General features: G+C 39.4%; 1 protein-coding gene across 6 annotated transcripts in view; it reads left to right on the forward strand.

Moving 5' to 3' along the window:
- The window catches only part of OSBPL6 (oxysterol binding protein like 6), a 177,847-nt gene extending 160,318 nt beyond the window's left edge, over positions 1-17,529 (forward strand). For all 6 annotated transcript variants that reach the window (XM_025182804.3, XM_006119448.5, XM_014571709.4 and 3 more), the window contains 8 exons: positions 1,546-1,683; positions 2,052-2,115; positions 2,628-2,706; positions 4,123-4,267; positions 6,463-6,607; positions 7,662-7,788; positions 8,523-8,645; positions 9,325-17,529. In XM_025182804.3, the coding sequence (XP_025038589.2) occupies positions 1,546-1,683; positions 2,052-2,115; positions 2,628-2,706; positions 4,123-4,267; positions 6,463-6,607; positions 7,662-7,788; positions 8,523-8,645; positions 9,325-9,433 (930 nt within the window). In that variant the 3' untranslated portion in view covers positions 9,434-17,529. The remainder of the gene's footprint in view (positions 1-1,545; positions 1,684-2,051; positions 2,116-2,627; positions 2,707-4,122; positions 4,268-6,462; positions 6,608-7,661; positions 7,789-8,522; positions 8,646-9,324) is intronic.
- Positions 17,530-18,007: the final 478 nt, after the last annotated feature.

Below are 18,007 nucleotides of genomic sequence, written 5' to 3' on the forward strand. Positions count from 1 at the left end.
CGAAAGAGGCTTTTTCAAAAGTATCTTTCGAAAAAGCCTCTTTCGAAAGAGGCTTGCAGTCTAGACATAGCCTTAGAGACGTGAAGACACAGCAACGCTCCACTTTGCTGCATCATGGAAATACCCCTCTCTTTTCTCCCAGCTGTGCAGGGATATTTTGTGATGGCGGTAGCTCCACCACTTCTGCCAGCTTTATGCCAACAGATAGTGCCTCTGTGTGAGAGTCTCTTTCTGTCAGTTATGGCTAAACTATGGCCATGTTTTATTGCTTGGTCAGGGCGGCCAATAGACTTTGCCTGGTCTTGAGCGAGGTGGGGGATAGCTCCAGGCACCTGGGAGGGCGGGGACTCTGGCAAGGTGGACAGAGCTGGGGGCTAGGTTCCCCCCACCAGCCCTTCAGTGCTGTCAGGCATGCACCAGCCAGAACTCCAGCAGCAGTTTAAAGGGTCCAGGACCAACCACTGCCATTGTCACTGTAGTGGTGACAGTCAGCGGCTCCAGATCCTTTTAAGTCAACAGGCCTGAGGGCAGCTGCCCTCCACCTTCCCCATTGGTAGACCTGTACCTGGGTGGCCAAAAATCGCTATAACAGACTTGAGAACATAGCCCTGTGTGATTAAAGGCATGTCTATGCTATCTCACAGTGCACACCAAACTGCTACCCTGTAACTCCATCACAGAGCTGCTGTGGGTCCAAACTAAAATGTTCCTAGTTTGTATTAACCTAAATCTTAAGCCAAGAAGCTTTTAGTTCATGTCTGCAGCGTCCACACAAGGGAGTTACAGAGTGGCACTTTGGTGCGCATTGCACCATAGTCCAATCTATATAGCGAGAAGTTTGTGGGTACTGTGGTTGTTTAGCTCCAAGGAATTTTGAAAATCTGGCCACAATTGTAAAGCTATTAAATATCCACAAATATTACATGGCAAATTAAGTTGTCCTCTGAAGAATTATGAATCAAAATTTGGAGACAAAATTTAATCTGAATTTAAAGGATGAAATAAAGGGATCTTAATCCTTCTCTAAATGAAAACAGCAGTCCAACTTCAGCTGTGAAACCATTACCAGTTATTCTTTAATGGCACTTCAAAGCAAATAGTAATGTTCTGTAGTATATTTTGTAAAAGTAATACTTAATATTGTGAGACGTCAGCTAATACAACCTCTGCCACTAAACCTCTGCTGGGGAATGGTGAGAGATCATAGGTTTTTGTTTGTGATTTATAGGCTGTCTGGATTAGCAAGATCTTATTGTACTGTTCTATGTTTTTCTGTATGCCCAAAGGCTATGGCAATGTGCAGCTGGTAAGTTTGTGTATTATTCAGACACATAAAAAAACAGATACTGCAGGCTTTACTTTCTGTTCATTACTTTGTAAGACATTGATAGTTTTCTGTTAATATGTAGCCCTTCAAATACTGAATGAACAAAAAAGCAATCAAATGTTTTTAAATAATACATTTATTCGTCTGCTGCACACACAATTGACAATGATGAGGGAGCACGCTGAGGAATCTTCAGCTGTTTTTGTGTGTTCTAACAGGTTCTCATAGCTGCCTTTGCAGCTTCAGGGTATGCCTCCACTTATTACAGAGCAGGAAGCAAGCCATTCAATCCAGTGCTTGGTGAGACCTATGAATGTATAAGGGAAGACAAAGGATTTCGATTTTTCTCAGAGCAGGTAAAACTTGTTTCTATGTAAATCTTCATTTCTTTGGACAGTAGAGTGACTTTTCTTTACAGTTAGGATATTGCATTCACACTAGAGTAAAGAGAAACATGAAAATTTGAAGTGAAAGTTATTAAATCCAGGAAAAAAATGTATAAATGATTAAAATTATATAAAATATATCCTTTAATCTATGAGGCTATAAAATAAAGTCTGTTACATGTTAAACATGCTGAGGCTTTTTGTTTTGTTTGTTTCTTGTAATATATATAATTGAATAGTTCTTAGCTTGAGGTAATTGTTAATTGCACTGATTTTTAAAAATGAAAGACTTATTTTGTGTTAAACAACTCCTCGCCACCGTAATTTTTTTTTTTCAGGTTAGCCACCATCCACCCATTTCTGCCTGTCACTGTGAATCAACGAATTTTGTGTTTTGGCAAGGTATATATTTTAATTCAAAAGCCTAAAGATCAAGTTTTTAATCAAAATAAAAAGTTTATGTTCTCAAAAATCATTTGATTAGGATTGTAGCTCTCTGGAATTTATCTAAGAGATTAGTTTACTATATAGTATTATATAAAGTTAGTGCTGACTGTTACTTTAAAGTGTTTCAATTTTAAACTGTAAGGAACAAGCCGATGTTGTATTTTATCCCATTGCCAGTGAGACTTGCAGTACATTTTTTCTGCTGTCTTTATTTAAAAGCTTTATACAGAACACACTATTATCTGTTAGGAGATTAGCAGAATGACAAGGGGTACGTTAGCCTCTCTGACATAAGGTTGTCCTTCCGGTATAACCTTTTTTCTGTCTTCAAAGCAGGTTAATGTTCTGTTCGAAACAGGCAGTCTGGCATAGATCATCTGGTATGCCATTTAGTGGCATAGATCACTGAAAAGATAATATTTTGGTCTTTTGTGATTTTCTAAATATTTCGCTGTATTATCATTTAGATATCAGATGGAAAAATAAGTTCTGGGGGAAATCAATGGAGATCCTGCCAGTTGGAACACTGAATGTGACTTTTCCAAAGTAAGCTATTGTCTTCTTTCCTTGGGCTGTGGAATTTTTTTTATTTGGTTGTTTTTTAAATCTCCATAGATGCTCTTCCTTCTGGAGGGCTCCATGGATTGTGCTGGGGGGTGTAGAGTTCCCAGTGATTAGCAGTAGGTGGGATGTAAGCTCCTTGCTCCAGTCTCCCACTATGGGATGGGATAATGAAGCCTTTCTGGAGCCTGAAGGCTCAGTCAGGCACTTGAAGGGAAAACCAGGGGAGATTGCTTGAGCCCTGTGTAAATACAAAATTTATATCTATATCTGTATCCACAAAAATGAGCTGCAGATATCCATATCGACATCCGCAGGTGCAGATACTCCTGGATATAAAACAGATATCTGTGGATTTGCAGGGCTCTGGAGATTGCGTCTCCTCTCCCAGAGCATCTCACTGGTAAAGGAGAATGAGTGTATGTGAGGAGGCACAGCTCCATACCCAGTTGTTAGAATGATGGGCTGCCCAGAGCAAGTCTGTTCAATACCACTCTAATGGCAGGTGCTGCTCTGTCTGAAATAGGCTCTCAATGCTGCTGACGCTGGGCTCATCTGAACCAGGAAAATGTTTCCAAATCTTCTGTGATATAGACAGAGCCACATGGCTTCCTTCAGATGGAGCCCTGAGGGAAGGGAGTAGGGATTTGGTCACATAAGGAGAGGTTTATGGCCTCCCAAACCTACAAAACCTATGAATCTTCAGATCTTGGGGTGCATGTGTGCTCTGCCCCTGGCAGTACAGCTTCTGTAGGTGCTGGGTCTTGTCACAAAGTGGTAGTTAATGCTGAAAGAACAACATTGCCGTCTGCATATATCTATTGGCCTGGTTATCTGACAGGTTAGGAGGGGAGTTTGCCATGTATAGCATTTGCTCCCTGGCTCTATCTCTCCCCCCTTCTCCTGCAAGGACCGGGGAAGCTCCGGCTGTATAGAGTTGCCACAGAGGAATTTTCAGGAAAGGGGACAATATGCAACTGAGTTATTGATCCCCACTTCTTCTCTATTCTTTCTATTTCAGAACTATTTTACTTGTATTAGTTCCTGTTGCATTCATGGTAACCAGAGCCCCAGTCCACCACAGTGCTATAGCTCATGCTGAACTTTAATCCTACTGAAGTCGCTGATCAGGGCCAAAGTGTTCAGGACTACAGGATTGAGACTTTAATGTGCAGGACTTTGGTGGTTCCTGGGGTCTCTTGTGAGTCTTCTATAATGGAGAGAATTTCACTCCCATAGAATAATTTAGAATTAATGATGGGGAATAATAATATGGAAGCCATACTTTTAATGTGCCAGACTATTGATTCAAATATTTGTGAGGGTTGTCGTTATTTTGTATATTTGATTATCTGACTGGTTTTCACTTCTTTACCAATTATTTACTAACTTTTTTCCCAGGTATGGAGATTACTATGTGTGGAACAAAGTCACCACCTGCATACACAACATCCTTAGTGGAAGAAGATGGATTGAGCATTACGGAGAAATAACAATCAGAAACACAAAAAGTAGTGTTTGTATTTGCAAGCTCACATTTGTCAAGGTAACTTATAATCTGTCATACAATATATGACAAAATATATGGCAATATATGACAAAAAGTAAGAACTACTTTACTTAGCCTAGATCTGGCTTCGCTTTCCTCAGTCTTCTACTGTTTCCCTAAATTCCTTCTTCCCTGTTCTGTGTCATCACCACCATCTTGCCAGGTAAGAAGCCCAACAATGAAACTCTGCCTAAGTTGTGTCCTGAGATGTCTGCCACTATTCACATGTCTCTGTGGCTGATGAGCCAGACCATTTGATGCCAGCAGCACTGACAATAAATTACTGTTTTTTTTTTTATTTTAAAAAGCAAATGGATATTCTGCTCTATTACATGAGTGAAAACCAGAAGCAACTCTGTCCTTCAGAGCAGTTACTCTGATGTTAGACTGTTCTAACCATGATCAGAATTTGGTCTTCAGTTTCTTATCTTGTTAGAATAATGGTGTTCTGCTTTATTATATTCACATATCTTGATGACAGTCTCATATAAAAACAGCCAGATAGATCTGTTAGAACTGATTTTTTTTTGTAAAAATAATTAAAGTGATGAGTTTATCATCAGTGGCATTCCTATCAACATTTCATGTCAAAAGACCCACTGTAGTTGCTGCACTAGTGCATTATAGCTTGCCTAGGGTCTGCATTTGTTCAGTACTTTGGAATAAGGTTGTTTAAAGATCAAAGGGAAGGGAATAGATATTCCCAAGGAAAGGAAGAAAAGAAAAGGAGGGCAAAGGAAATAGAGGATGCGATGGGGTGAAGGTAGTTCCCCCACATTGAGTTGACAGGATCAGGGCAAAGAATTCTTCAGTACTGGAGAGTGGCAGTGGCAGCAACTTAGGTATTTGGGAAGAGGAAAAAAAATTATACATTTGATTTTTTTTTTTACTTTGGCGGGGTGCCTTTTCCTACTACACAATGGAGTAAGGATCTGACAGATGAAGAGACTTTATATTACCAGTGTGCTCAGATAATTACATGAGCTTGAATCCCTATACAAACAACCAAACTGCTATTGTCATCAGAGGTGATCAGTAAACCTATTTATGTTGATGCATCCAGTATTCTGATTTTTTCATTTTAAATCACAACCATTATGAGGATTGGCAATAGATTTTGAAAAAAAAAAAAAAAGAAGTCTGATGCAAAATCTGGAACTACCCATCAGGGGCAGATAAGAAACATTTGCAATATGTATGGATTCTCATGCAGAAGCATTTGTTACTTTATTACTTAGTCCTGCCTGGAGTACTGGAGATTGGATGATTGGATTAGATGATCTATTGAGTAGGGATGTAAAATTCCATTTAATCAGTTAGCTGCTTAAACAGGGACGTGTGGGGAGCTGGAGTGACTCCCTCACCATGCTCTGGCTGGGCTGGAGCACCCCTGCCTGCAAGGCACCTGGCCAGGCCTGCTGTAGGCAGGGGTGGCTCTGTCTGTGCTGGAGCCTCCCCCACCCATGGCAGGCCCCACTGGGCTGGAGCAAGTCTCCTGCCCGTGTTGGGCAGGAACTGCTCCAGCCCTCTTTGGTTAACCGTATCCAGTAAGTATAATCCATATGGGGTGATGCTTACTGGTTAATCATTCACATCCTTGCGATTAAGGTCCCTTTTAGTCATATACATCTATGATTCTGTTGTTTTCCTATCTATAAAATATTGTGGTCCAAACATTTTTCATTGTAATCCACTTGTTTAAGAGATGTTGAGGTAAGTTACATGGTAAGTTTTCCCTAGTTATTTTTAGAGATGGACACAAAGGCTTAGCATATTATGTTGTTCCAGGCTGCCATTTTCTTTTGGGTTTGAATGTAACTAATATTCATTTGGATGAAATTCTAATTTGTGAAATGCCAGCAATGTGCACAATAGTATAAAATGGAAAATAATGGCCAAGTCACCACCCATTAAGACTTTATCATGTAAATAGGGTAGACGTTTGGTAGATTAGTTAAGTCTATATAGAGTTGCTGAGATTTTTGTAGTAGAATTACAAAGATGTCACATCCTTATGCATATCTTACATTTCAAGAAATAAATAGCCTCTAATTTTTCTTTGTTGGAAATCTAGCTGCAAGTGATTTTTATTTGTCACGGTATTTAAAGGAAGTATGTAGTGGGGTTTTGTAGTATACAGTGTGACAAGGAAATCAACTTTGTTTACTTTCTTCACTTTGGTACATTTCCAGGTAAATTATTGGAATTCAAATGTAAATGAAGTTCAAGGGGTTGTCATGGACCAAGAAGGAAAGGTGGTGCATCGCCTCTTTGGAAAGTGGCATGAGGGACTATACTGTGGGATTGCACCTTCAGCAAAATGTATATGGAGGCCAGGTGAGAAAATTCTGGTCAAGTGAAATCCTTCTGGTGTCTATAGTCTTACTGGAAATATGTAAAGCTGCTTTTAGCCACCTTTTTAATATACAAATGGAGAAACAAAATACACAATAAACTAAATAGCGAGAAAGGTGTAGCAGTATATTTTATTATTGAATGTAAAAGTATCTAAAAAATGTGTATACTTCATCTCAGTCATTTTTTATATTTTGCTCAAAATTTGAGGTTAAAATTAATTCCTGCATATTAATTCCTAAATTAATTTATCATGTTGGGAACATTATCTGAAGCAATAAAGAAAATAATTGGATTTTGGAATAAGCAAAATGTATATTTTAGCATTATCCTCCTTTCACACCAGCGCAGATCAGGGTATCTCTGTCAGATTAAACAGAATTACATTTTTTATAAAACCAGCATAAATGAAAGGAGAAACAATTTGATTATGTCAATCCATATTGCCTTAATTGTCTGGTTTTCAATGATAAGGAGCACTTGTGGTTTCCATTGACATAAGTTTCCTAAAAATTGGTTACTTGTTTAAAGAGAAAATGTGAATCCAAGTGATCATTACTATTCACCTCGTTACTCTAGAGCAAAGTGGGTGTTTCTGTTCTAATTTGATGACATTTTACACCCATTTTGCACTGGTGGATAGGAAAATCAGGGCAACAGTGAATCACATGCTATGAACCTGTTTGGATACCAACATTTGGTAGAAAACCCCAAACATTTTCTTTTTTGAGTAGAGTGGTTTATTTTTAACTTGAAAGGAATATTTCAGATATTTCCCAAAAGAGAGATTTAAAAAGTCTTGATCTGTTGTGTAAATAACTCTATTGATAACTCTATTGTAGAATACATTAATATTAAATTAAAGATGGTCTACCTAGAAAATAATATTTGATACATTTTAAAATTGTATAAAAAAGGAATTGTAATGTATCGATATTTTATTGGCTGTTATAGCTTTATAAATTCATTGCACTCTGTGTATGTGCTTATAAAATAATAAAATAAGAATTTTTGCTTCTCAAATATGTTTATACAGGATCCATGCCAACCAACTATGAACGTTATTATGGCTTTACAAGGTTTGCTATTGAACTCAATGAGTTAGATCCTGTATTGAAAGATATTCTTCCAACAACAGATGCACGATTCAGGCCAGATCAGAGGCAAGAAAGCTCATTTTTATGTTTAATATTTATGATTATTTTATGGCAAATTTAAATCCCACCATTTAATTTTGCCAAGATCTGCACTATGATATACGTTAGGCGTTAGAAAAGAAAATATTAAATATTACAGTAAAAACCGTGGCTTCTCCAGCTCAGGAAAGGGAAGCATACAGATGTCCTGGTGGTATGAGAATTCTTCTGGCAAAGGCAGAATTCTAGAAAATTCCAGGAAATATATGCTCTGGAGTGTCCTTTTCTACTCCCACAAATAAAAGTTTATCTAGAGGTTGTGCTTGCTGTTAGCAGTATAATTTGACTGGCAAGGTGCACGTGCTTGCTATAGGTTAGGCAGGTATAGCTGGCAAACCAACATGTCAGCCATTCTTGTTATCTTAGCTTTCTCTTGCATGCTATGGAAGGATCCTACACTGTTTATGCAGAGAGTAGGCAGCTTGCTCTTATGAGCTGAAAATATACATAAGACTAAAACTGTATTTCAGACTCAGAAGTATAAATTGAATGATTATAGTATTTCCTTTTTAATGGACTCTGGCCTTAAAGTAGGTATATGGAACTCAGTAGTCCTTTTCAAGGACAAAGCACTTTTCAAGGCTTCTGGCCTTGTTTTTTTGTGATGAATATTTCTTTTTTCTAGCAATGTTTTTACAGAATATATTTTTATAGAAGATGTTGTTGTATATTTACTGAAAGATCCATTGTTATATGTACAGACTTTTGGAAGAAGGAAATGTAGAAGCAGCATCAGCAGAAAAGCAAAGAATAGAGGAACTCCAGAGAAGTAGAAGACGGTACATGGAAGAGAACAACATTGAATACACACCAAAATTTTTTAAGTGAGTAAAGTGATTTTTTTAATAAATCTATAATTTGTTTATATGTAGCCATCAACATAAAGAGAACAGACAGGGCATCTGCCTCTCAAATAGCAAGTCCAGAGTAGTGTAATAAAGAAGTGAAAAAATGGAAACAATCCAATCACAAGAAATATTTTCAGAGCTGTGACACCTGTCCGAGGCCATTTAAAAATATTTTAAATTAATTTAATGCTGTGAAGGGAGGCAGATTAACCAGACAAGGAAGCTGATATTACTTGTTAGGCCACAAAGTAAGAAGTAAGACGTGGACAATAGCCTTATAAATATCTTCATACCACCCTGCCAATGTGCCTTAACCTTAGTAGTGAAGAAGGGCTGTGGCATAATTTTATTAAACAAAATGACTGAAATGCAGAAAGGAACCAAACAGCATAAATAATGGAAGTAAATTAATTTCTTATCTTGCCATCTGGTCTACGTAGTTAGAGTACACACACACAAAGTCCACTGGAAGTCAACAGGGCTTCACCTGGGTGCAGGCTTCTATGAATCAGACACAGGTTATGAAATTGTTTCATTTTTAAATCTCTGATGTTTATGCTAGGTATCCTTTTAAAATATGCAATCTATTAATGTAAATCTTTATTAAGACAATTTTCATCTGGTTTTGTTTTGTCTCTCTTTTTTGCTTTTGCAGAAAAGTTATAGATGCCAATCAAAGAGAGAGCTGGGTTTCTAATGACACCTATTGGGAACTGCGAAAGGATCCTGGCTTTAGTAAAGTAGAAGCCCCCATACTCTGGTAAACTGAGAATGTAGATCTAGTAAACATATCACTCTCTGAAGAAGAAGAAAAAATAACTATGCACAATATGTTTCTTATAGCTAAGTGTGGTTTGTGGGTCTACAGAAAACCTACCATTCGCTTTTATATTCATCTTTATAATGGACTTTCGAAAGTGCATTAGACCAGGTCCCTGGCCACTTTTGGAACCTTTTTATTTTGCAGCAGCCATTTAAAAAAACTTTTAAAGTTTCATTGTATTAAAAATGCAAAACAAAGGAAGCAGATATGTTATCCAGAGTTGCTCGGAAGAGATTGTAAAACACAAAACTGCAACCAGTGCTTAAGACAGTCATTGAGAGTAACAACAAACAAAACGAAAGAATATAATCCATTTTGTTTTCACTTATTTTGTTAAACTCTCTTGTGTTACAACAGTCTATTATTTCTGGCTTGAAACTAGTCCTTCAGTGTAATGTGCTTGGACTAGCCTTGTCAAAAAGACATAATGCTTTTCTGGAAGCTGTTCCCATTCATATGCCATTGTTCATGCCTTAAACAAAACATGAAGATATCCAATAAGTCATTTTAAAATACGTGTGCTTAGGCTTGTGTGAAGGGCAGATTTTATTCATATTATAAATATTGGCGATCATGTATTATTTAAAAAAAATCCATCTAAATAGATGAGAAGGGGAAAGTGACCTGCTGTACATGCTTTTGCTTTGTGAAGCTGGTTGTGTAATCAGACTGAAACAGGACAACTTGCTAACTTTGTGACAGTTTTGGTAAATGCATATGGGTTGCTAGTCTGAAAATTCATATCCAACATGCCTAATGCTGTGATGTATTTATCATATGTGCCCCTGATTTGGTATGAACTCTCACGTTTTCACATTTCCCCATAATGGTTTATACCATTAGAATTTCTGGCAGCTTTGCAACAGTGTTAGAAACACCAAAAGATTTCATAGGAGGTCTTCTGGTTTCTCTCCAGATACTGGATGGTACTATAAACATAACTGGCACTTTCTATCATGCATACTATATATCTTACTGGTCTGTTTATCTGTGCGCATTCCCCACCTGAATTTTTGAGCTAAATTTGTTTGGGGAAGGTTAGAGACACCCATGCATGCCGAGTTAATGGCTTTTTGTGTTGTCAAAATAGTTTTTATGCTAATTTAATTTTCAGAGTTTTTCACAAAGTGATTCTGTAGTTTTTTATTAGGACTCTTAAATGTTTTTATGCCACAGTTAACATCTATAGAAAGAGGCTGGGCACTTTCTGTCTGAAAAAATGACTAAAATGCATAATTGTGGAGGGCAAATATTCTTAATTTTTGTATTTAAAATTATATATTCCATACTATAGAATCTAGTCCTTTCTTAATGCACCTGGTGTTTAAATAAATTAAATTTGCCTGTATACATCTTTGGAACATCCTGATGACACTTTCGTGTGTCATCTTGTATCTTTTTGCAAGTACTGGGTATGCTTATGTGTTCTGCAGCCCAGCATTTCCCACAAGTCTGGATATCTCCCTCCTCTCTCTGCAGCTTCATGGAGGCAGATCAGTATTTTGGTGCTACATAGACTCCTCTACTCCTCCTTACTACCAGATTCTCTGCCTTCATGTCAGCAGTTGGTGTCGGTTTCTCTTGCTCTCATTCTTACCTTTCAATTTGAGCTTTATCTGCCCAGTTTTGGGGCAGTAGGTAGCAGTGTTCTCCTCCTCCCACGTTCATATTTCTTCCTGGGTCAGTTACACCTCCAGTAATTTAACCCTTTCTGAGCATCCGCTGCAGCATTTCCCTGTTGGTTTTTCTGCTACTATGTAAGTATAGCTGAGCAACCACGAAAAGATAGAGTTAAATCCAAGAAGTGCTCTGTTTGTAAGGCAGCCTTCCCAGGCTCACCAGAGAGTGAGTTATGCCCAGCCTGCACCCAGCCAACCAATCCTAATTCCATTAGGTCCCCGGGCTCCTAATCAGAAAGTTATAGGTGGGGTTTTCTTTTCACCTAAGAAGCCATGGCTCCAATCAGGGAAAAATGTACCAGAGCCCCCAGTGCAGAGCAAGTAAAGGCTTTAAAAGCAAGGAGGTCCCCAACCATTTAATTCAGGAGTAAATCCCAGAGGAATTTTGCCAAACAATGAGGAGAGGCTTCAGGGGCCTTGCAATCCCTCCATCCCAGTCTTAAAGAGGGTCCTGGGGTAAGAAGCACGGCTTCTAATCAGTCTGCTTCCTCACAAGCTAACCAGGAAGGGTTAGAGAAAAATTCCCTCCTTCCTCTGGGAAATGGGACACAATGGGGAAGGATTTGGAGAGACATCTTGAGAGGGCTTGAGAGCCTGAGAAAGGCAGATCACAGACATCCTCAGCAAAACCACAGCAGAGCTTCATTGCTCCCATAAAACACTAAGAAGGCTAAAAAAAACAAAAAAGGGAAAGAAAAAAAATCCAGGAGATTTTCGTCAACAGCCGACAAAGGAATTATTCAGATAGCGAATCAGGGATACTCTATTGAGCTAAAAGCTCCAGTCCATCTGTTCTTCATCCAATAACCAAGTTCCAATGACCCCATATAACACAGGAGCTTCCTGGGGTAGCAGAGTTAAGTCTGTTACAGAAAAAAAACAACAAATGGTCTAGTAGCACTTTATAGACTAATGAAACATGTAGATGGTATCATGAGCTTTCGTGGGCACAGCCCACTTCTTCAGATTACCAGAGTTATAAGTTGGGGATATGAAAACTCGAAATAAATAGGAGAGGGGAAGGGGAGGGGGGAGAGAAAGAAACAGGGAGGAAGGTGGGAGACAGAGCATCATTAACTATCTGGAGAATGGGTACTTAAACCTAAGCAGATAAAAATCAATGTCAATAGATAGATTCCTAAAACAGGAAGGATACCACTCAGGGAGCTGTTAGCACCTTCAGTGGTTATGAAGTAGATAGAGTCCCCACCAGCCCATATGACAATTGAGTCCATTAGCATGTGAATTGAATTTGTGGATGAACTGGGATTCCAACGCTTCTCGGTGTATTTGGCTTTTAGAGCTGGTTTGTGACAAGACAGCTACTTGCAGGTTTGTCAGACTGTGATTAGAGAAGCTGAAATGCTCACCAACAGGTTTCTGTATATTCCCTTTACGTATATCCAATTTGTGTCCATTGATTCTTTCCCACAGAGACAATCCAGTTTGTCCAATATATATAGCATTGAGGCACTGCTGGCATTTGATGGCATAGATCAAATTATTGGATGTACAGTCAAATGACCCTTTGATTTTGTGGCTTACATTGTTTGATCCAGTGATGAATTCGCCAGTGTAGATATGTGGGCAGAGTTGGCATCTTTTTTGGTTTCAGGGCTGGGTTCCTGGAGGTTTATGTTGTGGTTGTATGGTTATCAGAAAGAATACGTTTCAGGTTAGGGGGTTGTCTGTAAGCAAGAATAGGTTTTTCTCCTAAGGCCTCTGAGAGTGAGGGATCATTTTCCAAGATGGGTTGTAGATTGTGTATAATGCATTGGAGGGGTCTGAGTTGTGGACTGTAGGTAACAACAAGAGGAGTTCTGTTATTTTCTCCTTTGGGTCTGGGTATTTTTTTGGCTCTATTTGTTTTTTCATTTCCCCAGGTGGGTATTTCAGTTTTAGGAATGCTCTGTAAAGATCCTGTAGGTGACTGTCTCTGTCTGTGGGATCGGTGCAAATCTGGTTGTATCATAGGGCTTGGCTGTATACAATCGACTGAAAATGTGTCCAGGATGGAAGCTGGAAGCATGAAGGTAAGTGTAGCGGTCGGTAGGTTTCCGATATAAGGGTGGTGGAAATTTTTCCATTATTTAACTGTACTGTAGTATCCAGGAAGTGGATTTACCTTGTGGACTGGTCCAGGCTGAGGTTGATAGTAGGGTGAAGGTGTTGAAATCCTTGTGGAATTCTTCAAGAGTCTCTTAACTGTGGGTCCATATGATGAAGATGTCATTGATGTAGCGTAAGTAAACTAGGAGTGCTAGGGGGCAAGAGCTGAGGAAACATTGTTCAAGGTCAGCCATAAAGATGTTGGCATATTGTGGTGCCATGCGAGTGCCCATGGCTGTGCCACTGATTTGGAAATAGAAATAGTTTCTGAATTGGAAGTAGTGGGTGAGAACGAAGTCGCAGAGCTCTGTAATCAGGTGGGTAGTGTTGTTATCGAGGATGGTGTTCCTGATGGCCTGTAATCCATCTTCGTGTGGAATGTTGGTATAGAGGGCTTCTAAATATCTCTTCTTCTGGATATGGGAGTGTAGATAGGTTATCTGGGTTGTACTCCATCTTTTTCATTGTTTAGAAGTGCACTGGGGTATCTGAGCCATTCTTGACCTCAAAAGATTGGATAAAGAAGCGGAGATACTTATTATGTAATGAGCTCTTGTTTTCATAACCCCCCTAACATCTGATCACTGATGACCACTTCCAGATGTACGGAATAGTGGAAGACAATGAGCCACAGAACAAACAAAAAAAATGTTCAGTGATTTCCTTTCTGTGACCAGTGCTTATCACAGTTCTGCCAACCCCATAGTGCTTTTGAGCCCAGGGTCGGAGATGAAGTAGAATTTCTGCTTACATAGGACTATTTTTTTAATGGTCTAATCTACATAGTGATTTTTTTCTTTCTGGAATATTTGGTGGTAATGGTATGCAAGTTTTATAGCGTGGCAGGATCTCATCTGGTGATAATAGGAAGTGGAGCAGGTGTGGCCACAGCATGAGGTGCCAAAATGCTGATCTGCCTGCCTGTGAAGTTGCAGAGAAAGGAGAGCAACCCAGACATTCAGAATTGTGGGAGACACTACCTGCAGAAAGGATGTTACCAGTAAGAAATTTTCTCTTTTTTAGTTAAAGATTGATTCTGATCTGGAGGTTTCCTATAGGGACATTGGACATATTACTGGATCATCAAGTCCAGTTTTCTGCTATTGCAGGCATCCTGGTCATGTACTTGTTCATGAATGTATCTGATATAATTCTGTGCCTCATCTTGAGACCTGCATGGGTAGACTTTAGAAAGACTCCATTTACAGGCCCAAGAGTTCTCATTGCAGAATCAGCTGTATCTTAACAGCTTTACCTCTAATGGTAAATGTCTGTAGTTATTTTATTTTATTTTATTTTATTTTATGTTGTTTATATAGTTTGTGGAGATTCTTCAAGATATGTGGTCCCTATTTGGATTCCGAATATGGGTGAACCATGCACACCAAGCAGTGGAATCAGGTGTTGTAGTAATGTCAGTTGACTCACACTTCCATTGTACATCTCCCCCATGTTTGTAGCCAAGACTATAATTGGCTGTGCTGGTCACTGCTGCACCAATATCCCTCTTATTGCTAAGCAGTTCAGTCTGCAGCCAAGGGGATGGAAGATGGGTATTGGAATCCAAAGGGACGGTACGATGCATTTTGAAGAACCTCTAGTTTATAGGTAAGTAAACTTCTTCTTTGAGTGCTAGTCCCTATATGGATTCCAAATGTGGGTGAGTAGTGATTAGCATGGGGATGGGTGCAAGGACATGCTTGGAAGTGTTGTCTGCAGCACAGCGTGGACCATGGTAGCATCTGCAATTGTGGCGTGGGTGATGGCATATTGAGATGTGATGGTGTGGCTGTAATGCCAGGTTGTGACACAACAAATGTTGTTCCAGGAGATGAGTAGGGAGATCAATGTGGTGCTCAGGTAGAGCATGTTGTGATTCCATCTATGATGTCATGTTGGTGAAGGTGTAGCATTCATGAATGCACCCAGAGACCCATTTGGAAATGCTCTAGAGAAGGGGGATTAGCCCTTACAATGCTCAGAAATTGACAGAAAGTGACATGGTGAGGTAGAATGCTAAGGCACAACGGATATCAATGGAATTCAGTGCTTGGTCTATGTAGGAGATGTGGGGTAGAAGACCGGAAGGTGAATACACTGATTTCGATGGTTTCTGACACCACCCCAGAGGAAATTTAGGGTTGAGATGTAATGAAACAGAAAAAGTACAGCAGAAAGGGATCTAGGGGATCTCAGGGTCATAGTGGACTACAAGCTAAATATGAGTCAACAGTGTGACACAGTTGCAAAAAAAGCAAACATGATTCTGGGATACATTAACAGGAGTTTTGTGAGCAAAACACGAGAAGTCATTCTTTCACTCTACTCTGGGCTGATTAGGCCTCAGTTGGAGTATTGTGTCCAGTTCTGGGCACCACATTTCAAGAAGGATGTGGAGAAATTGTAGAAAGTCCAGAAAAGAGCAACAAAAATTATTAATAGTCTAGAAAACATGAGCTATGAGGGAAAGCTGAAGGAATTGGGCTTGTTTAGTTTGGAAAAGAAAAGACTGAGATGGGACATGATACAATTTTCAGGTATCTAAAGGGTATCACAGGGAGGAGGGGGAAAATTGTTCTCCTTGGCCTCTGAGGATAGGACAAGAAGCAATGGGCTTAAACTGCATCAAGGGAGGTTTAGGTTGGACATTAGGAAAAACTTCCTAACTGTCAGGTGGTTAACACTTGAATAAATTGCCTAGGGAGGTTGTGGTATCTCCATCTCTGGAGATATTTAAGAGCAGGTTAAACAGACACCTGTCAGGGATGATCTAGACGGTGCTTGGTCCTGCCATGAGAGCAGGGGACTAAACTTGATGATCTCTCGAGGTCCCTTCCAGTTCTAGTATTCTATGATCTCTGTGGAAGACTGGTTCACTGACCCATTTGGCTGACATGATGGCTGGCAAGAAGATCAGTTTCATGGAGAGATGAGAAAGATAGGACATTGTTAGGGGCTTAAAGGGCAGTTTTATAAGAGCAGAGAGAATGAGATGAAGATCCTAGGTGGGTGTGAGTTTGACTGTGAGCGGGAAGGTATTGAGAAAACTAGGGATGTAAATATTGGTTTAAAAAGTTAACCAGTTAAACAATAAAAATTATATTGGCTAACTGGTTAACTATTAACAGAGGTCGCTGAGAGTGGCATGACAGAGGCTGGTCTCCAGCGCAGTGTGACTGCCCCAGACATGGGTAGAGTTGATCCGCCTGATGAAGGACAGCAATACTGGCTAGGAAATCAAGACCTTGCAGTCTAGGTGGTCACACTGTAGTCCAGGGGGTCAGGGAAGTGCATGGCTAGCAGGGGACTGTTTGAGTCCCCCACTGGCCCCGCGCTCCTAGTGACACTTCTGCCTTTGAAATGTAGCAAGAACCAGCAGGGCTCTTGCTACATTTCAGAGGCAGAGGCGCCCTTATTGACTAATCAAATAGTCAATGCAAATTACATCGACTATTCGATTAGTTGATTGACCTAAGTTTAACATTCTTATTACAGGCAGTCCCCGGGTTACGTACAAGATAGGGACTGTAGGTTTGTTCTTAAGTTGAATTTGTATGTAAGTCAGAACTGGTACATATTGTAGGGGAAACTCTAGCCAAACATTTTTTTTTAGTTTTGGATAGCATAGGGAAGGGTTAACTCCCCTCTAATGTTTGTTTTGCTGTCTGTTCCCCTGTTCAGAAGATTTCACATCACTTTCTGTCCCTGTGACAATTGGATTTTGAATATTTTGGGTTGTCTTGGAAAGAAGGATTGGCGATAAAGCTTCAGTGGAGACACCTTTTTCCCATGATAACTCTTACAGGAGTGAATTTCCCTTCCTAGGGGTAGATTTCCCCTCACTTCCTGTTGTCTCAAGGACAGGAAATGAGATTAAATCTTTCTAATGAGATTTACTGTAAAAACCTCAAGTGGCTCTAACCCCACACCAAACTAACCAAAACTAAAAAAAAAAAAAAAAAAAAAAATTGCATGGAGTTCTACTTTAAATGCAACTTGGACAGATGTTTGTCTTAACATATTCTTTATTTTTAACTGTGCATGTAAATGCTTAAACATTTCAAATACTGTACAGTACTGTACAGTACAACCTTAAACAGTCTTGGTAGAGGATGATGGACTTGTTGGAGAGGATGGGACTGGTATTAGAGAGTCAGAGTCTGATTCTGCTGCTGGAGTCAATTTCTTGAAGTAGGCATCAAGGGAGGTTTGTTTAGAGCTTTTTTTTTTTCTCATCATAAATAGCCCTGTAGCATCTCAGACCTTCGGTAACTGTGCGGTAAACTTTTTTGAACCTCTCTGTATCAGGATCTTACTCCTCTAACATTGCCATTCCTGCTTCAATAAGATGAAAAGCATCAGCTAACTCTTTTGTAGAAAAATTTTTCAATTGTGGAGTTTCTAGGTCCTGGTTTTCTTCTCTAGATTCTATCTGCTGCTCTAGTTCCATAAGGTCTTCATTGGTTAGTTCTTTGCCATGGGAGTTGAGTAACTCTATGATATCATTTTCAGTGATGTCCAACTGCAGTTTATTACCAATAGCAACCACAGTTTGCCTGGTTTCGGCGATTTCATCATCTGTAAACCCCAGAAATTCTTGTGTGAATTGGGGGCACAATTTGTTCCAAACCCCTCTCATATTTGTCTCTTTCACTTCATCCCAAGCATCAGCAATATTGTTGATGGCATCATAAATGTTATAACTTTTCCAGAAAACCCTTAAGGTC

This window comes from Pelodiscus sinensis, chromosome 7, assembly GCF_052426305.1.
Source record: "Pelodiscus sinensis isolate ZL-2025 chromosome 7, ASM5242630v1, whole genome shotgun sequence".
NCBI lineage: Eukaryota > Metazoa > Chordata > Testudines > Trionychidae > Pelodiscus > Pelodiscus sinensis.